The 22859-nt window shown below is 41.3% G+C and overlaps 1 protein-coding gene across 4 annotated transcripts in view; it reads left to right on the forward strand.

Annotated features, from left to right (window-relative positions):
• DNTT (DNA nucleotidylexotransferase) overlaps positions 1-22859 on the forward strand; it is a 230529-nt gene that overhangs the window by 151310 nt on the left and 56360 nt on the right. For all 4 annotated transcript variants that reach the window (XM_061635584.1, XM_061635583.1, XM_061635585.1 and 1 more), the window contains one exon: positions 2181-2283. In XM_061635584.1, the coding sequence (XP_061491568.1) occupies positions 2181-2283 (103 nt within the window). The remainder of the gene's footprint in view (positions 1-2180; positions 2284-22859) is intronic.

Below are 22859 nucleotides of genomic sequence, written 5' to 3' on the forward strand. Positions count from 1 at the left end.
CAGCCTCAGAGGAAGGCAATAGTAAACCCCTTCTGAATACCGCTTATCATGAAAACCCTATTCATATGGTCGCCATAAGTCGGGATCGATTTGACGGCAGCCCATTCAGACAATAGTCAATTTGGAGCAGCAGCTTTGGGGTTAAACCCAAGGTGGCAGTAGACATAGGAGGACTTAAGTGCCAAATAAGGAGAGGGAAAGGTAGTTGGTATTAGATGGCTATGCATGGAGCTGAAGTGGATTAAAGAGCAAAGTCAGAATATAAACAGTGTTCGTCAGGAGGGAACGTGATTGGGGAATTAGCGTGGTGGGGAAAAAAAAGAAAACCAGAGCACACATATGTGAAGGGATAAAGAAATAGAATCTTCTTCAGGGAGAAAGGGGTGTGGATTATCATAGGCACTGATCCACTAAAGGTTGCTTGAGCAATCTGTTATGACAGACAGCTGGTGACTAGTGGAGCCCTCCAGATTCCCAAAGCCTTATACAGTGTGAGGTTCTTCAGATAGAGGCTTGAAAGGGGAACTTGAATCCATTCATTCCCCTAGAACCCAATTAAAATTGGGTATAAAAATAGTAAAGACAGAAGGAAGGTAGGGAGCACTAAGGAAGACCCAAGCTGACAAGCAATGTAGCAATTGAGGCTATACTAGATCCCATAAAGACTGAACCCTAAGGACTTAGAACAGAAACCTCTTATAGGGTCAGTTACCTAGGACACTACTTAGAACAAGGATGGGAATGATTTACAGGGTTGGCCTTAACATTAGGCAAAGCAAATAATGAAAGGACAGTAAGTTTTCATAATCGATTATTGTATTTTTACTGCCAGAAAGGTGGGAAGTTTTGTGGGATTTTCTGCCTCAAGTGCCAAAATAACTTGGCTGGTCTTGGGTACTACGTACCATGACAAGGCTGGGGTGCCACTTGCTGCTCTACTTCAGACACCCAAAATGCCTTGAACCAGACCTGATGATTCCTTAGAGAAAATCCTAGCCTGCATTAAGATCCAAGTTTTCTGCCATAGGCAATGAGTGCAAATAAATGTTTTGTGCAGATGGAAGAGTTCTACCCTTAACTAAGTTATGCTTATGTGGCTACTAATGGTGGCCTCTGCATGGAGCTCCCTTAATCAGACCTATAAGTACATCAAATCGGGAAGTGCCTACGATGACTTAATTAGTTAGAGGTCAAACAGAAGAGAAACGTATTTGCATTTTCTGGACGTCTCATGCTAGTATGAGTAACAAGTCTCTCATTACAAGAGTCTCTTATTAATCAATCGAGGTCAGTGCATTCAATTTGGCCTTGGTGTCTCAAGCCTCTGCCTGATGTACCAACTGCAGATAGCATGGGGATTGTATGGAGTCAAGGTGCTAGGGGCATACTTAAAATGACAGCAAGGCTGAGCCTCTCAGTAACATTCTGCAGAAGTGGGTGCTAATTTATGTGTCTCATCTTTGTTCCCCTGTGGCAACAGCAGGTGCGATCCGTGCCTGGCTACTGACAGGTATATAAATAAATGTACTTAGAATTTTCAGTCCATTTGAGCTGTGTCATTAGTGCTATTGTTAAGAATGAAGCACAAAAGACCTTCATTATTCGTATATTGTAAATGGAAAGAAATATCTGAATTGCAGGCATTTCATGTCTGTAGAAAAGAAAGAGAATAACATTACCTGCAACTAGGCACTTTTTTTTGGTAATTAAAATGTCCATCAACATTTAAACCAGAACGTTAGATGGTGACAAGGCTACCAAGCTTATCAGAAGTTACTGCCTTGGTTTAGTAAAACACGTCTAGATCTGTATCTGTATTTCGATTATGATTTCCTTTATAGAAGACTAATGCTTTCTTTTTCAGGATTAACAGAACAAAAAAGCAACATCACACCTTACCCCAAAAGATCTGTATTATCTAGTTTGAATAAGAGATGAAATACCTCAAGCTTTTAAAATTATTGCTTAACAAAGAACAGTGACAGTTCTTGTAAAAATAAATAGAAGATTTCAATTTGATTATGTTGTAAGAAACATTGCTATCATTTTATACTGCAAGCTGTTTTTATAATGCCAGGGGGAAAACATCTTTGAAAGCAGGACTTGAATCTCAGCAAAAGTTATACTGTTTTTTTCAAAGAAGAAGCACCCCGATCACCTTGCTTGTTTGTTATTGACAGGGGCAAGACGACTGGACATGATGTAGACTTTTTGATTACAGTTCCAGGATCAAGGCAGGAAGAAGAAGTATTACACCTAGTGATTGACTTTTGGAAAAAGCAGGTAGGACAAATTGTTGTAAGATCACTGTGTTCAGCACTCTCAACCTGATGAATGCATGTAGATATTGAATACTTTATCTGCTCCAATCAGCACCCTGGGAGTTATTTTTCAATCACCCTTACTGGCTTGTGCTAATTTGTGAGGGATGCTAAACAGAAAAGGGTAGTAATTGCATTCTGCTCTTTTTGCTATTTCCTGACCAGAGACACTTAATTGCTTGTTTGCTTGCCAGAATGACCAGGGGACTCTCCAGATTGATTGATACATGGTTATATTCTTCCTCTGAAGTTTATTTTCTAAGCAAGATCCAATTCTGTAACCTTATACTCCTGACTTAGATTGCTGTCACTTCACTAAAATGTCTTAGGTCATTGAATGGGGAGCAAGGACAATGCTTATAGTCTTAAAAAATAGCTACATATAACTTTATTAAAATAACAAGGATGAGTTACTGAAGATAAAAGGCAATGTAGGAATCAAGCAATAGTGGCACCTGAGGGAGATGGGATAAACACAGATATGATGAATGATGCTGGCCAGCATACGTTCTCTGACTAATGTGTCTTGGGACACTAGTGAATCCCAGGGGATGGTCTGAAGAGGCACATGATGCAGCAAATGTGGGTTGCTCAGTGTTTTGGAAGATGATGATGTCTGGATGATTATGATGATTTTCTAAAAGCTTTTTTATTTCCATAATACCAAGAATACCATATACGTTGTATCTTAATACAACAACGCAGCACAATCATCAGAGTTGAAAAGTTATACAACAATAAAAAATGTTATTTTAGATTCTCCAGATTTTCTTTAAATTTTCCAAAAATAATGAAAACACAGAAGATCAAATAATAAAAAGAATGAATGAAGAGGAGAAGAAAAAAGGAAGGAAAAATTATTACCTAGATTGTTCCTAGCACAATATAATTTAAAATAAACTATTTTACATTATTAAATAATGATGATGATGATGATGCCACCTTTAGGAAAACACCCCCAAAGTAATGTACATTTAAAATGAAATGCAGTGCAACAACAATAAAACCAATAAAAGCCAGAAAACATAAATCACAAACATCGAGCCCTTCAAAATACACCAGTAGACCACAAGCAGAACATAACTTGGGATAAAAACAAACTTCAGGGTGGGCCTGCAGCTGAGAACCCTATTGTGTAGCATTGCCTTGTGTTCTGTCATGGAAGAAGTGAGATAGAAATGATGATAAACTTGAGTGCCACTCCTCAGAATGTGGCACTCATTGAGGCTGTTTGAAACTGTTTTCACAAGGCAGTTGCTTTTTTGTGCTGTGAAGCCATTCATAAGCATCTGGTGCTGTGAAGCCATTCACCAGCACAGAGACTGGCTTCCCATCACATATTTTGTCTCTATTCTGGTGTAAGTTTCCACCAATACTGTGTTTTTGTGGCAGCATAAATTCACGCCATACACTGGAGCACACTTACCATGAGCTGTTTTCATAAGGACATCTCAATACACACTTTATTATTTTAAAATTTACATATTTACAATTTCAGGCAGAGGGATTTATATAAAAAGGTGTTCAAATAAATACATGAAAAAGTACAATTAGTTTACAATAAATTATGTTATAATGCAATAAATATATAAAAATAGTGTCATTCATAGCATGAAACTAATTTAAAGCATTTTAAAATATTTGTTTATCATACACAATAAATCTTGTTGCTTCCCTGTTCAACAGTCCTTCTTCTTCAGATTGACTCAATTTGTTCAAATCATTAAATGAATATTGATCTGTATTTAATAACTTGAGATCTGTAAGATCTTGAACCATCTATTTTTCCTTTGACTGCATAGCATATAAATGGTGTCCAAATTATGGGGGGGGGAGGCAAAACCTGAGACATTTGCCCAGTTACTTTAAGATTATAAGTAAGTTTTTCCTTAATAGGTATATCCTATATGTTCTTGATAGGATTCGTCATCCCTCACACATTCATTGTTAATAAATAAAATGTAACTGCTAAAAAAGAAATAAAATGTAAGCATTTATTTATTAATTATATTTTAGGCAGCCACTTCAACATTTTTATACTGCAGACCCCCTTATCTACTTGTCTTTTGCAATACTCTATTTCTCAATGGAATGCACATAAATTTTACTCTTGTGTCTCTTGGATGGCTTACTGAGATGAGACTCCACTTCTGTTAGCAATTCCGTTTGCATTATGAATAGCCAAGGGTGGGATCTCCTCTGCCTCTATTACGTCTCCTAACCAGAAGTGAAAGAATATCAATAATTGTTCCTTCTCAGTTCCCTCTGGATATTGCTTTTACTTTAAGTTTGCCTCACTTATTGTTAGATTCAAGCTCCCCCATCCTGTTGGTTTCTATTTTACTGAGATTTGGTATATCTCTCTGAACCCAAATACTTGTCTCAGGAGATAAATTTGCCATTTTAGCTCTCAGTCTCTTATTTAATCTTCACATTCCTGAATTTGAGTCTCTATTGGATCTCTTCTCTCTGCTAATTTAGCCCACAGGCCTATTTTACAACTTCTAAGTAAAGTCCTCAGGGCTGTTACATCTTTTCTTATCCAAATTGTCATTGTTCAAACCATTACCTTCTCTCTGAACTCACCTGAGCCTTCCCCCATTTCAGTGGTTCTCAACAGATTTTTCATGCTTTCTTTGCTGAACACTTACCATTTCAGTATTATAAGACTAAACAGTAAAGCATGTTTCTAAGATCTTACTATATACTAAAGTTTTCTTTTGCTTCTTAACTTCAGAGATCCAATATTTATTTTAGTTTTAGCCTAGGGGTTTTCTTGCGTCCTATCTATCTATCGATCGATCGACCGACCGACCACTTTATAGACCACTTTTCCAGTTACTAGAATTTATATAAAATTGTTACCTGCTTTGAAAATTATGCAACACATAATGTGAACAAGCATTTTAAAACATGAGGGAGTATGACCTATTCTGTGAGGGGTTGCACTCCCCTGAAGGAACAGGTTTGTAGTCTGGGAATACTCCTGGATTCCAAGGGGCTTCTATGGCTAGGAGTGCTTATGCTCAGCTTGGGCTGGTTCACAAGATATGGCAGTTCTTGAACCAGGATAGCTTAGCCTCAATTATCCCTGCCCTGATAACCTCCGTCTTTGACTATTGTAATGCACTGTTTGTGGGGCTGCCCTTGAAAGCAGTCTGGAGACTGCAGCTAGTGCAAAATATGTTGGTGAGTGGGACAGCCATATGGGACCATGTGTCACCAGTCCAGAAAGCTCTGCATTGGCTGCCAGTGAGCTATGGAGCCCAATTCAAGATGTTAGTGCTAGCATACAAAGCCCAAAAGGCTTGTGACTCAAGTAGCCAAAGGAGCAACTCCTCCAGTATCAATCATCTCAGACCCTATGACCACCTCTGTTATCTTTTTGGCGCCTACTGAAGACCTTCCCTTTTCAACAAGCGTTTTACACAGAATTTTATTTATTTTATTTTATTTTATTCGATTTCTATACCGCCCACAGCCAAAAGGCTCTCAGGGCAGTGCACAACAGGGAATAAAATACAACAGAGACCTTATCCCAGTCTGTGTCTGTGTTGGAATTGCTTTTTAAGAAGTTTTTAAAGATGTTTTGTTTTAATATGTTTTAAAGTCTGTTTTTATGATGTTTTAGAGTGTTGTTAGTGCTTTGTTTGCCACCCTGGGCTCCTTCTGGGAGGAAGGGAGGGATATAAATTTAATAAACAAATAAATAAATATGGCTCTCCTGGGAATCCCTGTGGTTTGTAATGCATAAACCTGCTGCCCTGCGGCTGAGTCTGTCACCTGACCTCAACACTGTGTTGGTCCTCATAACCCTTTTCCCCACCATCAGGACTGAATGCCTTGGCTGACAACAAAAATAAAAATGCAAAAAAAAAAAACCCACCCCAAAGGAAGACTTATACTGTTCCTGCCTTTTCTGAAAAGCATCTTTGATTTCTATGCAAATGGAAAGCATGCTTTTAAACTTGTGACAGCAAGCCTGTCTCTGCATTCACTCCTTTCCTGCTTTCATGAAGCTGCTTCAAAGCATAAAATGCATCAAAAAGAATGTCAGGAAGGTCACAGTGTTGACTTCCTTTCAGCTGTTTTCTGGAGAATGAATTCTGTAGCATTTAACTTGTAAACAATGAATAAACCTAACTTTCCCATCAGTTCAGTGGCTTGGAAGCATTTACTTTTCTCCGCTGAAAATTTAGCATTACCAAATTCTCTTAAAAGCTGTTGAAAACAAATGGGGTAAGACAAGACTATGATGCTTTTTGATGTGGCATCATTGGGGATAAGTGAGTGTAGGAACAGAGGCTAAAATGGGGGGTCTCAACTTAAAAGAGGACAATAAAAGAAAAAAGCTGCATTGCAGTTAATGGTTTATCTTTTACAGTTTCTATAAACATGCAACATGGGCCTTATAAAATGACTTTGCTGTGGGGTGCAGTTTGGAATGCTGTGTAGTAGACTAGTCATTAGTATATATTGATACACTTTAAACAAACTTTAAGAGAGTTATATATATTTGGTGTAGTATTACAATGCATAGATTGGGATGGTACAGAGAGACCATGTCTCCTGGAGTGTCACAATCAGAATACTTTTCCAGAGCAGGGCTGGAGTAGGAGAAATACATACCTTTAATAATGTTGGTGGCTGCCAGGAGCTATTGGGATCTGTGGGCAGTTTCCTCAAGTGGTAAGCTACTGAACCCCCTCTCAGCGAAGTATCCTCAGGCCCTGGGGTGACTCCAACAACCCGAGCTGGCCATTGATTCCTCCTGAACAGGAAGGTGTGTAAGAACTGATTGTTCTGTGCCACTTGAGCCTTGCCTGAGCAACAAGTGCTATTCTCCTGTTCTTGTTCCTGACTACTGGCATGGTTTTCCCCATGGCTCCCAGCTCACCTCAGACTGCTGACCATGGACCAACTCTGATAGTGGCACAGGAAAAGAGTAATATAAAAGAGTTGGATTGAACTCTTTCCACTGATATTGGGAGATATACCTCCCATCTTGAGTACTGTGGTTTTGTCATTTCTGAATCCTCATACCAATTTTTAGGAGTCTGTTCTAGCACTCATTAGGCTTCCAACAGATCTGCTTATATGAGTTGTTTTTACTTGAATGAACATTATGCATTCTAATGATATCTCAAGGTATTTCAAACTTCTTGTTGTGAAGTATTTGCACTTTAAATTTTAAAATAAATATATCTCATTTTTCTTCCTTACACAAGAACCCAAAGTGGGTTACAAATGATGGCGATGACGATGATAGCAATAGAACTCTGTTAAATGCCAATTGCCAAGCCATCTGAATTACTGTTACATAGATAAACCATTCAGCACCATTTTGCATCATTACTTGGTATTCCTCCAATTTGCCAAACCCTCTTCATTCTCAATATGGGTGCAAAATAGCAGTTGTTTATATATTCTTAAAACCAGTGAAATCCAATATGACCATGAGCAAAACATCTCACACTGTTCATAGGTACAGGATAATGCATACTGTATCTACCAGATAATTAGACTTCAGTAGCCACAGTTTCTGAGGATGATTGAAATTAAAATTTGAATTCTGGTTGCCAGTTGGCAAAGAGAACAGAAGATGCAAAAGAGGACAGAAATTTCCTTTTCTGCATATCAAAGGTAGAAGAGTCCTGTTCTCTTTTGCAGAAGCCCACCATAATTTGAATGGGCTGAGTGGATCCATATTGCTACTGACCATGTATTGCAGTGGTTGAGCGTCTTGCCATTGCAATTGTGAGTTTTTTGAGCTGGGTACTCTAATCATATGCATGTTTATCTGGGAGCAAATGCTATTGAACTTCAGAGTAGATACGAATAAGATTGTGGTGCAGTCATTACACTGTAGTCTCAGTTGATCACATCTTCAAAGTGCTATGAATTTTAACAAGAATAGAAAGATTCATGAAAAATATGTCCTTCAACAACTATTAGCCACAATAGCTAAATGCACCATTCACATTCACTGGTGTATTCACTATATTCTCAATATAGATACTATGGATAAACAAGAGGCATTGTCTATGAACTTTATGACTTGTTTACGAATGGCCATTGGAGACAGAGTGCAGACAAGACTCTGGGTCTGATCCAAAAAGACAATACCTATATTCAGTATATTTCAGGGGGATGGGGGCTGCAAAAATGAAGCACTATAGCAGGGGTGGGTAACCTGCAGCCCTCAGGCCACATGAGGACCTTGGCCTAATTTTATGTGACCTTTAGGCTCATTTCAAAAGCCTACTGAAAACGATAAGTGCAACTCTCTGGCAAGAGTGACCTATCCCTCCCCTGGCAGCCTGCTTGGTGGGGAGGAAGAAAGAGCGAGTGAAAAGGAGTGGTGGAAAAATGAGAGAGAAAAAGGAGTGGGCCTGCCCAATGTTGGCTCTGACCCTATCCACAGTCAGCAAGTGGCCCCTGACATGTTACCCCTGAAGGAAGCAGCCCTCAAGAGAAAAAAGCCTGCCCACTCCTGCACTATGGTGTCTCTCTGTTGTCCTGCTTCTATGACCAGTACTACCAGACTCCATCCCTCGAAGGAGACATTGATCTGTCTTTTTTTCCTGCTGCATATAATGTGCTTGCTCTGAAAGGAAAAAGACGCATAATAGCCACAGTAATCGGCATTGAAAGTCAATGGCAGTTTTGCATCTGGATAATGTCTTTCATTTTGTAAGTATAGTCCTTGGGCAAATCAATATCTTGAGAGTCCTATTGAAAATCTATAGGCTTTTAGCTATTGTCTTCAAGTACTCTGAAAACAACTTCAATTAAATATTTGTCTATGGAGCTGTTTGAGAGTTCTGAGATTCAGTATCATAGGTTTCTACATGTCAAACTGGTATAATCTTCTAAAACCACAGTTGTGATCTCTGTACCATTGGTGTAATATCACCAGGACCACCTTTATTCTGGGTTAAAAAATCACTATTCTTCACCATGGAAAGCAAAGTTCTGTAAAGTTTTCATTCATGAATGTTGTTATGGAAATATGCAGAGTAACTCAGCTGTCTGAGCTTGGAGTGTGCCAGTATGTGTATTTACCTAAGTAGCAGGCTTTTACCCTGCATTTAGATCACTGAGACTTAAGACTTAGTAAAAGAAGAAAAGCTACTTTATTTATAGAAATACATAGGAGATAGGAAAGGCATATCTAGTTCCAACTAACTAAGTTGGAGGTGCAATGCCCAGACTTGGGTATTGCCCTCATGGCTCAGGAGAGAGAGCAAAGACAGAGATGTCTCCTCTCTCCTCCAACAGTCCAAGAAGAAGACAAATGAAGGAGGGGCAGGTCAGCTTCCCTGAGCATATCAGTCTACAGTGGAAGGAGGTTAGGTAGAGAACAGCACAGGTAAAGTAGGCAAGCCTAGCCAGTTGAAGGACCCTAACTCCTTCCTTCTGGAATACAAACAAAAGAACCCAAACAGGAGATTCTCTTGCCCGCATTTCCAACAAATGTTGTGTAAATTTGTATAATTTATCTTATTTTACATTCTTGCAATGTTTTATTGCATTCATTTTGGCTTTGTTGATGTAGCACAGAAAGCCTTCACCAATGGTCACAGGTCAGGTTACAGCAAATTAGGTTACAAAAAACCAATCCAGAATACATTTACATAATTCTCTGATACCTAATTTAAATTAACTATACAAATTCACTTTACCGAAAGTATTCCAAAATATAGATAACTGCTATATGTCATAAGCCTGATAAAAGCAAAAGGCCTCTATTTAATGCCCAAATCCACCCAATGTTGATATCCATCTGATCCCAGTGCTCCACAGTCAGGGTTCCAACACTGAGAAGGCCCTGTTCTGAGTTTTGGGCAACTGGACTTCAGTTGGTGATGGCATGACCAAGAAGGCCACCTTGGTGGATCTTAACTCATAGGCATAAGACAGTATATAGAAAAACATTCTTTCAGATATTTGGTCCCAAGCTGTCTCAAGCTTTACACCAAAGTTAGCCCCTTGAATCGGGCTCAGTGACAAATAGGCAGCTCGCACAGATGCTGCAGAACTGGCGTTATATGATCATGAACAACTGAACTACTGAACATGAACAGTCTGTGTCTGTGTTGAAATTGCTTTTTAATATGTTTTTAAACCTTTTTAAAAATATATGTTTTTAAACCCTTTTTTAAAAATATGTTTTTAAAGATTTTTAAAAATGTTTTTAAAGATGTTTTATTTTAATATATTTTAAAATCTGTTTTTTATGATGTTTTAAAGTGTTTTGGTGCTTTTGTTTGCTGCCCTGGGCTCCTACTGGGAGGAAAGGCTGGATATAAATCAAATAATAAACAAATAAATAATAGACTAGATGAAACCCCTGCAGTGGCATTATGCACTAGCTGCAGTTTCCGAACTGACTTCAAGTGCAGCCCGACATTACTGTAGTCAAGCTAGAAGGTTGCTAACACATGGATTACTGTGGCCAGGCTATCCCTGTCCATGAAGAGCCAGCCAGAGCTAGAAATTGGCACTCTGTGTCACTGTGGCCACTTGGGCCTCAGGTGACAAGGTGGAATGAAGGAATACCCCAGAGTATGTATTTGGGTCTTTAAATGGAGCAACCCCATCCAGCCAAAGCTGCACACACAAGAAACCACTAATCCACAGCACCTTCAACTTCAATTTATTGCCCACCCCCCATCCAGCCCATTACTACCTCCAGACACTGATTAAGCAGGCACACAGCTTTACCTGATTCTAATAATAAGGGGAGAGAGAGCAAGAGACCTTGCCTCCACTCCCCTGATGATTGCTCCCAATGGTTCTATATGCATGTTAAATAGCATGGGAGACCACATGAATCCCTGTGGAATCCCCACAGCACATATGCCAAGGGGCTGAGCAGATGTTCCCTATTGCTATATCAGTCTTGTAGGTAGGAATGGAACCACGGCAATACAGTACCCACTCATAGAGCCGATCCGGGAGGGTGGCATGGTCAATTGTATCTAAACCTGCTGAGAAGTCAAGGAGAATTAGCATGGCCATACTCCCCCTGTCCTTCCCCTGATCCAGATTTTCATCCGGGCAGACCAAACTGTATCAGTGCCAAAGCTAAATATGAAGCCAGATTGGAATGGGTCTAGATAATTAGTTTCTCCCAAGCATGCGAGGAGCTTGTCAGCCACCTCTCTTTCAAACACCTTGCCAAAGAAGCAGATATTTGTGACTAGGCTGTGATTGTTGCACATGTTTGGGTCCAGGGAGAGCTTCTTGAGGAGGGGGTGCACTACTGCCACCTTAAAGGCAGCTGGCACAATTGTTCCTCCCAAGAAGCATGCACCACTTCCTGAGCTCACACAGTCAGCCCCCTCTGGCTAGCTCTTATAAGCCAAAATGGGCAAGAACATAAGAACATAAGAAGAGCCTGCTGGATCAGGCCAGTGGCCCATCTAGGCCAGCATCCTGTTCTCACAGTGGCCAACCAGGTGCCTGGTTGAGAAAGACTGCATGTGGTAGGCCTGACACCTTGAAGAGTCCTGTTCATGTCATCAGGCCTCACCAACTGAGATTGGTCCCACCTAACCAGACTTGACGATGCCTGAGACGCCTTTCCGAGATTTGTATTAATAGTGGAGTCAAGGCCAGCCTGAATATAAGCAATTTTGCCATCAAAGTGGTTTTCAAATTTGAGAAGATTCTACCAGCTTGTTTATCACCACCTAGAAAAAGTTCTGCTGCATTACTACTTGAGTATGTTTGTGGGTTTTCTTTGCTGCCAGTGCCACCATCATCATATGGTAGATATAACTATGCAGTCTTACTGTGCCTGGCTGCATTCTGTACAATACTTGTGCCATGTACTTTCACCATCATCCAGTCTGCTTCATAGTACAGAGCTCTCCCACAAACCAGAGACCTATTCAAGCTCCACAAGGCCGGAGAGAGTGCTTAGGAGCAACCATATTGATTACTCTTTCAGTCTCACTGTTCCACAGTGAGACAAGAGTCTCTATAGGGGTGTCAGCCTTGCTAACTGGAAAATCCCCAGAACATTCAGGAATTATTTCAATTCCATTGGTAACCAGGGTCCAATCATCCCGTGTTGAACAAAGTCTTTATTTAACTTCACTGTGCTATTTGCTGATTGGAGCTTTATTGCCTTCCTGGGATTCTGCAGACTAGGAAGATAAGGCCTCTCCTTTTTGGGGGTGAATTTGATGTTCCCACTTCTTAACCATCTTTTTAGTACCAGAGGAACTCCTTGCCAAGGGAAGCCTTGCTTGCTCCGTCTTTGTTGACCTTCTGCCAATACATTTTTATTGACGGCCCTTTGACACAGAAGCTGTCTTTTAAATGTGTTGGAATTGGTTTTAATGGATTGTTTTTATTAGTGTTTTACCAGCCTTGTTTTTTTAATGTCTTTTACATTGTATTATTGTGTTATTGTATTTTATTATAATTTTAATATTATTGCTGTTGGTTCCCTTGAGCATCATTTTGTGAAGAGGCAGGATACAAATGTAACAAAACATATCCAGGGATACCCCCCTATACGGACCTTCACTTTACGGACACTCGCGAGTACGGACATATTTACAGTAGCACCATCCCCCTGTTTACGTACACTCGCTTTGCAAGAACGGACACTTAACGGCATGACGCCACCGCCCAATCAGTTTTGAACTACAAACTTGCGTACTGTACAGTACGTATCTTGCGGCAGCAGTGCAGTATATGCATCGATAAGTGAAAAAAGGTAGTGCTTCACTTTAAGTACATTTTTGGTTTATGTACTCGCTCTGGACCCATTGCGTATGTTTATGCGGGGTATTCCTGTATATGTGTTTTTGCAGTTTTATCCTAGAATTGTTTAATTCTTGCTGAGTTAGATTTTTTAACAATACAAGCATTAGCATGGTTTTATTCTTATATTTTTTCATCCCCGTGTTCATAAAGAAAAGAACAGGTAAATTGCCCTGTCGTAAATTAGAACAGATTTTCTTAACTGCAAATCTCCTTGGGGAATAGGTGGGAGGAAAAAGGTCTTCATATCTAATTGAATGACTATTCTGAAAATCCAGGGATACCAACAGACATCTCTCTTTTAGTCATCTCAATTGCTTTGCTACCACTGATTGAAGACAATTTATTTTTTTTCTGCCCACTCTCAAAAAAAGGGGATAGTAGCAGCACAATCACATTTGGATGAGGCTATATCTTGGTCACTGAAAATGAAACTTTAATGGCAGTTCATTGGATTTGCACATTAGATGGACCCTAAAATTATGCAGTTTGTAATTTTTTCCAGGCTAATAATTTTCTCCTGTTCTTGTTGCTAGTACAGTGGTTTCCTTCTACGTGAAACAATTACCGTCTCACTCATGCTGACTGATTTAGCAGCTGTCTGAAGATGGAAACATTTGTGCTTGTCAAGCTACGCTAGAAAGAGAGTCTAGGTCAAATCCTCAGCTGGTCTGAACTGGCACAACGTCTCTGGGAGCCAATGGAATGTTGCCATTTTACACAAGCTGAGGGCCCGGCATGCTCTAAGATGTTACTAATGATGAACGATGCCTCACTAGACTTCTTTTTTTAATGTAAACTCTGGTGGATGAGGACTTACAGAGCATGGTCAGTAGTATATCAACTGCTAATAATTTATCATGTCTTGGATGTTTAATGCATCTGCGTTTGCTGCTGCAATTGAAATGAGACAAACACAAGGCTCCTGGATGAGAAAGCCACAGCTTTATTGACCATGTCTTGTAAGGCATTCAAGCTGATGTAGCCAGTGCAGAGTGGGGTCTAGCTTACTCCAGTTAAGCCATCAAGTTTCTAACTCAGGCTCACCAAATGGGGTCTGATCCTCTTGTTAATCCTAGCCTTCAAAATTCATTCAGTTTAGTACACGTTCCATTATAGAGAGTGGAGGGCATGAAGCAGGATCTCCTTAGGGCCACCAGCAACTCTAAGGGGATCCTACTGTGAACACACTTCTCTCCCTGTGGGGAATGTGTCATAAATGGGATGCTGGTTATTTCTCCAAAGATGGTAGCAAATTGTGAGCTATGCCAGCATTTTGAATCTCTTGCCATTCCCCATTCTCCTAAGAGAAAACAGTCCAGGCACCTCTTACTTTAACTTACATGTGATGTTTTCCTTGTCTGTATTTTCCCTTCAGCTTCAGGAACAGGGTACCCTAGCTTGACCTCCTATCAATAACACCACAAACTGCTTTGAATAAACACCACACCTTTCATTAGAGACATGAATCATGTCTTCTTTGCACAAATGGTGTTTCTGGGGAAAAATTCACAGCTGCACACTATACCTCAACCTTGCTACAGAATTATCATGCCCACAACACTATTCACCTTGTGCTTTGCCCTGTTTACCCCACTGGGTTAGCAGCCCAAGCCTCTCAAGCCTTTGCAACAGTATTTTCACCCACCCCAGCTTCTAAGAAAACACCTGCTTCATTGAAGCTAACCCTAGAATTTTGCTAACTAATTTGCTAAAATAGCACCCAGGCCTTTCCCACCTGGATGAATGACTATCACCTGGGAACTTTGCTCTCACTGGGATCTCCTGAGAAGCTATGGCAACAGCTGGTCCCTGAAAACACCTTGGGTGCCAAACTGCTATAGCAAAAAAGCTGGAGCAGGAAAAATGCTGCCTGAAATGAACAGCTTGATTCACTGCCAGACCTGCCATATTTGGCCAGCGAAACTTTGCAATCCAGTGCCCTGCTCTAATGCTCCATAGGAATTCCATTTGTACCATCTGCCCTCTCTCAGCTGCCCCTTACACATTGATCCATTTGTCTCTCCAAATGGCAGATGATGAGAGTGTTTCTGTGTGGGTTGGACACTATGCCCTGATGTCCCCAGTCCCCATAGGTACAGAGGAACAAGTGCTTTGTATTGCTATTTTTCTACTAAACAGCAGTGATAACAAGTAGCAGATGTGGAGACAGTGCAGATATAAAGAGACATGTCTTGAGTGGGCCATGGGATTGTGAGCTCCTTCTCTAGCAACCCCTTCCCAGAGACTCTCCCTTCTCATAAAATTTCTCCAGCCTTCCATCCCACAGGTCTGATAACAGCACTGATATTAACCATAGTTCATGCCTATCAGTTCTGTCTTTCTCATTATTTTCTAATTAACTTCATATCCTTTTCTCCCTCAATCATGGTAAAGAGGAAACCCTGGCTCATATTAAGCTCAGCGAACATCAGTGCTAAGGTAAAAGTGTGATTAAGGATAGTGGGGGAATTTGCATTGGGGAGGAGCAAGTATGCAAACCTGTGGCCTGCTCCCAATGTTGTAAGCGTATTGTAGCACATACTGCCATTTTTGCTGGCTCCCACTAACTGGTGGATGCTTGTTCTGCTGTTAGGGAGAAATTTAGTTCAGTTCACATTTTTATGTGAACCTCCTTATTTCAGATTTCCTGAAACAATACAGCAACAAAAACGCAACTATGTGATGAAATTTGTATTTTTAAGAATTTTGTGATACACTTCCCCTACCAAAAGATATGTACAAAAATGTGTATATTAGGGGAAAGTGTACATAAAATCCCATATATTAGTGAAAATAACATTAAAATACATTGGGCGGTATTCAACTAACATCTTCTGTAAGTGCAAGGATTTCTGCTGGCGCAACAGGACTATCCCCTCCTCTGCTCCCCATTCACACCCAGCGCCCTCCCCAAATCTACTCAATAGGGTTGGAGAATCCCTAGAACAGATTTAGGGGGGTACTGGGGGGGGAAACTGTTCCATCGAGCAGGCAGAAATCCTTGCTAGATTGATAAAATTGCTGATGAATGTTCTTGGGACTTTTAAAAAACAAACTGATGCAGAAATGTGGTGAACTAAACTCAACACTGGAAAAATAAGAAACTGAGAGAAACTGAAATTCACAGACATCCCTATCTGCTGCTCCAGATGATTTTACATTAATCCTTCAACATTTGCCTGCACAGATGCTAAGAAGACCTAACGGCCATATATATGGTGGCCATTTCTATATTTGTTTAGCTGGTATCAGCAAAAACACATGATGGCAGAACAGCAAAAAGACCAGGTGTCCACTCAGAAAACAGTGGTGACCAGTCAGTAGCAAATGCAGATATTAAAATTTGATTGTTCACTGGAATAATAAATGCTACTGTTGAGTTTCTGCTTTTGGGAATCTGGATTCAATATAGCCTTCTAGGTGCTTTCTGTCCTTTTTTTATTTCATAGAAAGCTCTAAGTCCAGCTCTCTCTCTGCAATTTTAGCTCTCTGTACCCTATACCATTTGCTAGTTTTATATTACTTCACCTGCCCTTCCCACCAGTAGCAGCTGGTGAGCAGTGCACCATACTGACCTCCTCATGCTGAATCCCTCCATTTCCACCTCCCCCTCTCAGTCACTGGCAGCGACTCACCATGTTTAGAAGCAGGAAAGCAATGGAGCACCACCCACGCTGCCTCACTGGCTATTATTGCCTCCCATCCTTTTAGCCAACCTGAAAGGGAGCAGAGACATGGTAAAGTTTCCATTTTACAAAATTTGTTAGATTTCTTTTCCCCTCCTTAAGTTTTTAGGTTTCTTTGCCCCCCTCCCTTAAGTTTCTCTTTCTTGGATTAAACTTTTAGTACTCTTGAACTTGTGAACTTTTTATCCTCTTGGTAGCAAAACACCTATATAAAAGAACCATATTTCATAGATTAATACTGTTAATTAAATTTGTGTTTCATCTACACTGGAGCCTCTAAGTGAGCTACAACAAATAAAATAGAAAACTGAATAAATAACCCATAAATACAACCACACACAAACATCACCCATCCCTCCAGTATAGAAAGCTATACGAAAAAAAGTTTCACCATCCAAAATAACAATCCCAATAAACATTAAAAACTGTCAGCAGGAGGAAAATCCTAGAAATAGATCACACACACCCCAAAATAAGACAAAATGGCCAAAACAATTTCATAAGGGCTATGAGGCGGCTGGCCAGATTTTGAATGGTGTGGGCATGGTTTGCCCTTCAAATCCCTCAGTTTAGATAACAACCTAACCCTGTGGTAGCTTCCATAATTTTATTGCTCTTAATCTGAGGAATGTTTTCAGTATTTAGACCTCTGGCAGTTTTGTCAAATAGTTGGCTTGTATGAGGAAAGAATTTGCCTTTTTTAATGTTAAAAAGTCTGCCTAGAGCCCAAGAATGCAGTCCTAACATGGATCAGAACACTCAAATGGTCTACACCAGGGGTTCCTAAACTGTGGTTCGTGGACCACTGCTTCATTCAGGTGGTCCACAGTGTGTTTGTGGATTTGTGGTTGAAGATGGGAAATGGCACATCCATGACTTTAAATATTCATATTGTTTTTAATGGTATTTGTATTCCTTTTGTTTCTTGTATTATTGTATGATAATACAAAACAAAAGAATACATGACACAAAGAAGCAATGAAAATATAATTATATACCATTGGCCCAACACATGTAGCAGGGCATACTCTAGACTTGGTTTTTGCAACTGGACATGGAGATGGTGATCTGAATGTGGGGGGCCTTACATCAGTCCCTCTGTCATGGACAGATCACTGCTTGCTGAAGTTTAGACTTAAAGCGCCCTTTCCCCACTGCAAGGGTGGGGGACTTATTAAGTTGGTCCGCCCCAGAGACTAATGGATCTGGATGTTTTCCAAAGGGCTCTGGGGAGTTTTCCAGCTGAAAGGGCTGGCGCTCCTGTCGAAACCCTGGTTGAACTGTGGAATACAGAAATGACCCAGGTGGTTGACATGATTGCTCCTGAGCGCCCTCTCCTGTGTAGAGCTTGTACGGCTCCATGGTATACCCCAGAGCTGAGAGCGATGAAACAATATAGGAGACAGCTTGAGTGCAGATGGAGACGAACTCCTGATGGATGCAGTTACACACTGGTATGTGTCTATGGTAAGCTGTATTTAGGGACAGTGAGGGCAGCAAAAAACACAATATTTTGCTGCCACTATCAAATCATCAATCTGCCGCCCAGCGGAGCTCTTCAGAATTGTCCGGGGACTATTATACGCTGGCCCCAAGGACATGGATGTATTCTGCAAAGCCTTGAAGACCTGGCTTTTCAGACAGGCCTTTGGGACTTCCGGGGAGGGTTAATTTTCAGGACTAACTGCCTATTACTCTGAACTGTTATCATTCCTATTTATAGTTTCCTTGTTATATTGTATTTTATGTGTATTTTATTGTGCTGCATTTACTGCAACTGATTTGTACATCGCCTAGAGTGGCCATTGGCCAGATAGGTGACACATAAATTAAATTATTATTATTATTATTATGGTAGAACCATCTGAGGCCCACTGTAATGAATTTGCTAGGCACTTCCAGGATAAAATATTTAGCATCCATCAGGACTTAGAATCCAGTGTTATAGCAGGTGAATCAAGTGGGGTATCCAGAGCACAGCCATGTCCCGATTTCTTGGATGAGTTTGAGTTTGCACAGCTTGAGGACGTTGACAAGGTGCTTGGACAGGTTCGTGCAACCACTTCTGTGCTGGATCCTTGCCCTTCTTGGCTAATAAAAGTTAGCAGGGATGGAACAGCCGGCTGGGCCAGGGAAGTGATTAATGCCTCTCTGCGAGAGGGGGTGGTCCCGGTTGCCTGAAAGAGGCAGTAGTGAGACCACTCCTGAAGAGACCCTTCCTGAACCCAGAAAATCTTAACTATAGGCTGGTAGCAAATGTTCAATTCCTGGGCAAGGTCCTTGAATGAGTGGTGGCAGGCCAGCTCCAGACATGGATGAGCGATTATCTGGATCCATTTTAGTCGGGTTTCGGACCTGGCTTTGGCACGGAAACAGCCTTGGTCGCCCTGTATGATGACCTCTGTCAGGAGAGAGATGGGGAGTGTGACTCTCCTTGTTCTCTCAGTGGCTTTCGATACCATCGACCATGGTATCCTTCTGGGATGACTGGCTGAGTTGGGAGTGGGAGGGACTGCATGGCGGTGGTTCCGCTCCTACTTGGCGGGTTGGCTCCAGAAGGTGGTGCTTGGGGAGCATTGCTCAGCACCCTGGACTCTCCAGTATGGGGTTCCGCAGAGGTCAGTTCTGTCCCCCATGCTGTTCAACATCTACATGAAACCGTTGGGTGTGGTCATCCGGAGTTTTGGAGTGCGTTGTCATCAGTATGGTGATGACATGCAGCTCTATTTCTCCTTTTCATCTTCTTCATCTTCAGGTGAGGCTGTCAGTGTGCTGAACCAGTGTCTGGCTGCGACAATGGACTGGATGAGGGCTAATAAACTGAGGCTCAATCCAGACAACGCTGAGATGCTGCTAGTAGGTGGTTCTTGTGACCGGATGGTGGATGTTCAACCTGTCCTGGATGGGGTTGCACGCCCCCTGAAGGAGCAGGTTCATAGCTTAGGGGTTGTCCTAGAACCATGCCTGTCACTTGAGGCCCAGGTAGCCTCCGTGGCACAGAGTGCTTTCTACCAACTTTGGTTGGTGGCCCAGCTACACCCCTATCTGGACAGGGATAACCTGGCTTCAGTTGTCCATGCTCTGGTAACCTCCAAGTTAGATTACTGCAATGCACTCTATGTGGGGCTGTCTTTGAAGACGGTTCAGAAACTGCAGCTTGTGCAAAATGCAGCGGCCAGATTGGAGGGACCAGATGGTTCGAACATATAAAACCGATTCTGGCCTGCTTGCATTGGCTGCCTGTATGTTTCTGAGCTTGATTCAAGGTGCTGGTTTTAACCTATAAAGCCTTACATGGCTTGGGACCACAATACCTGATGGAATGCCTCTCCCGACACGAACCCACCCATACACTACGCTCAACATCCAAGGCCCTCCTTCGAGTGCCTACTCAGAGGGAAGCTGGGAGTCTGGCAACAAGGGAGAGGGCCTTCTCAGTGGTGGCTCCCAAATTATGGAATGTTTTTGTTGAGGAGGTGTGCCTGGCGCCAACACTGTTATCTTTTCAGTGCCAAGTCAAGACTTTCCTCTTCTCCCAGGCATTTTAGCATGTGTTTTTAAATTGTTTTTAAAAATGTCTTTTTAGATTTGTATATTTGTTTTTAATGTTTTTAATTGTTGTAAACCGCCCAGAGAGCTTCAGTTATGGGGTGGTATCCAAATGCAATAAAATAAATAAATAAATAAAAATCATACAGCATCTAGCACAACATATTGTAATTGCTACAACTGGCGGCAAAATCATTAAGTGATCTGCCAAGACCCTCAGCAACATACAAGTGCTCCATGGAGGGAAAAGCTTGGTGCTACTGTTCTGTTACAAAATTCAGCTAAAAATTAAACATAACATGCAAATTTAGAAATACTAAAGTGGAGTGGTGATGGTGGTGCCTGTAGAATTGACATGGAGTGCTATTTATTTGATATTCTGTAGCCTATAATATTCTGATTAGGGCATTTTAAGCAGGGCCAGCGCCAGGCATGCTGGGGCCCTTGGGCACCAGCCTACCCTGGGCCCTGGCACGCATGCGTGCACACACTCACATCCCACCTACCTGTGTCTCCTGTCTTTTGCGGCTGCTCATGCTATGTGTGCAGGGCTTCCATTAACCAAGATGGTGGCCGAGGTTCCCCTAAGGAGCTGAAGCCTCCACCGCCACCTTGGTTGATGGCATGCATGCGTGCCACGTGTGCGCATGCCTGCCATCAACCAAGATGGTGGTAGGGGCATCAGCACCTTAGAGAAACCTCAGCCACCATCTTGGTTAATGGCAGCCCTGTGTGTGCAGTGTGCACAGCCACAAAAGACAGGTAGGTGGAGCCAGCGAATGGGCAGGTGGTTTGGAAGCTCCCTCCCTGCGTGGATTGCAGAAGGGGAGCTCTAATCCTCCCTCACCCTATTGAGGGGCCCCTCTGCCAGGGCCTGACCTGGCTGCCCTTTGGTACTGCCCTTGATTTTAAGATTTTCACAGTTAACTACCTTCACAAAAAGGCCCTGTTTGTAACCTAGAGAAATGCTGTTTCAGCTGCGTTATGTGAACAAGAGTATTGTCCAGTGTCTCATCAAATTAAGTTAATCAGAAACATTGTCCCAATGGATATATCCTAGGCCTTGATTACTATTTAAATGTAGCATTCTGACTTTGAGTCAGATTTCAATTGCTTGCTGAAGTCAGCACCCATGTAACTGTTGCCTAATTGCATTTTTTAAAAGAAAAACAATGATATGGTTATTTGTAGGTTGGTAGTCTTTATGTGTTCTTGCTACTTACTTTTACAAATTGCTAAGCCACTTAATGATGGGAAGGCAATAAAGAATAACTTAGAGGCGTTTATTCCTGAAATGCCTTTCTCATCATATTTGCTACCCAGCACCATCCGCAAATTCTGAAAAGGTATCCACTTGAGTTTATATTATTAAATCAACAAGGGAATAAGAATGTATTATTGCTTTTTTATTGCTAACTTATTTAATGGGCATATAATTGCATGGAGTAAACCAATGGGAGAAAAGTATTCTCTGGAAGGGTCCAAAACTCAAAACTAGAAGTGAAGATTAATAATTTCGGGGTGGTGGTGTAACAACAAAAAGACAGTTAAAAATTAAAATCACAATGATGGGATGTTGCCCCTGGATCAAATCAGGCAGAGCTCAGGCTTGTGGGATCTACTTTGCTTTCTACTAGAACCTCGAGATCTGCCACTCAGAGCCAGAGATAAATAGTGGCTTGGGGGCAGAACCAGCTGTAACAGGATGGTTCAGGGCAATGGAGGCTAGTCCACTAGGGCTACGGGGCCCAGCCCTCCCAAGGAGAATATAAAGCAGTTTTTTAAAAAGCCTCTCTCTTCCCATGCCCCCCCAAATCTCAAAGCCACACACTTTCCTGTTACACAGACAGTTTATACTTCTATGAACTTCCAGAGACTTGGGGAGGCATTTCAAGTAAACTGTTTTTCTCTGGCCAATCAGATCTTTACACCACTTAGCCAATCCAATCCAAAAGTAAGCTGTGGGGAAGATGTCCATCTCATGTGTCTCTAAGCAGAAAACCCATGTGAAGGGGGGGCTGCCTGTGTTCCAGCCCCTATTAGGAAGGCTGCCACTCCATCTGTTGTTAGGAGGGCTATATAGCAACATTAGTAACGAACTTAGTAGGGCTTCCTTGAAGTCCAGTCTGAGCATGCTCAGAGCTGTTTCCTTGAAGGTTACACCGACACAGCCTTAACTACTCCTCAGGACTGTATTTGTCTTCCATGATCATCTGTTTGCTTATTTTTATTTTATTTGCTGAATGTTTATTTCACTGAACTGCTTATTTGTATAAGTGAGCACCATTGGACACAGTGTAAGTACAATAATTGTACTCTGTACTTTTTTTTAACCTTATACCATTTTTGTTTATTGGATGGGAAGGGTTTTTTTTAAAAAAAAATTATTATGTTTAAAAATGTGTTTTCTAATCCTGCAGCAGTTCATCTTCATTAAAAGTTTATGGAATAAATAGGATAATTATACTGAGAGAGAAGGGGGAGTGATTTTATTCAAAAGCATGATAGCATATGTGTT

The sequence above is a fragment of the Rhineura floridana genome, chromosome 7 (genome assembly GCF_030035675.1).
Source record: "Rhineura floridana isolate rRhiFlo1 chromosome 7, rRhiFlo1.hap2, whole genome shotgun sequence".
Lineage (NCBI taxonomy): Eukaryota > Metazoa > Chordata > Lepidosauria > Squamata > Rhineuridae > Rhineura > Rhineura floridana.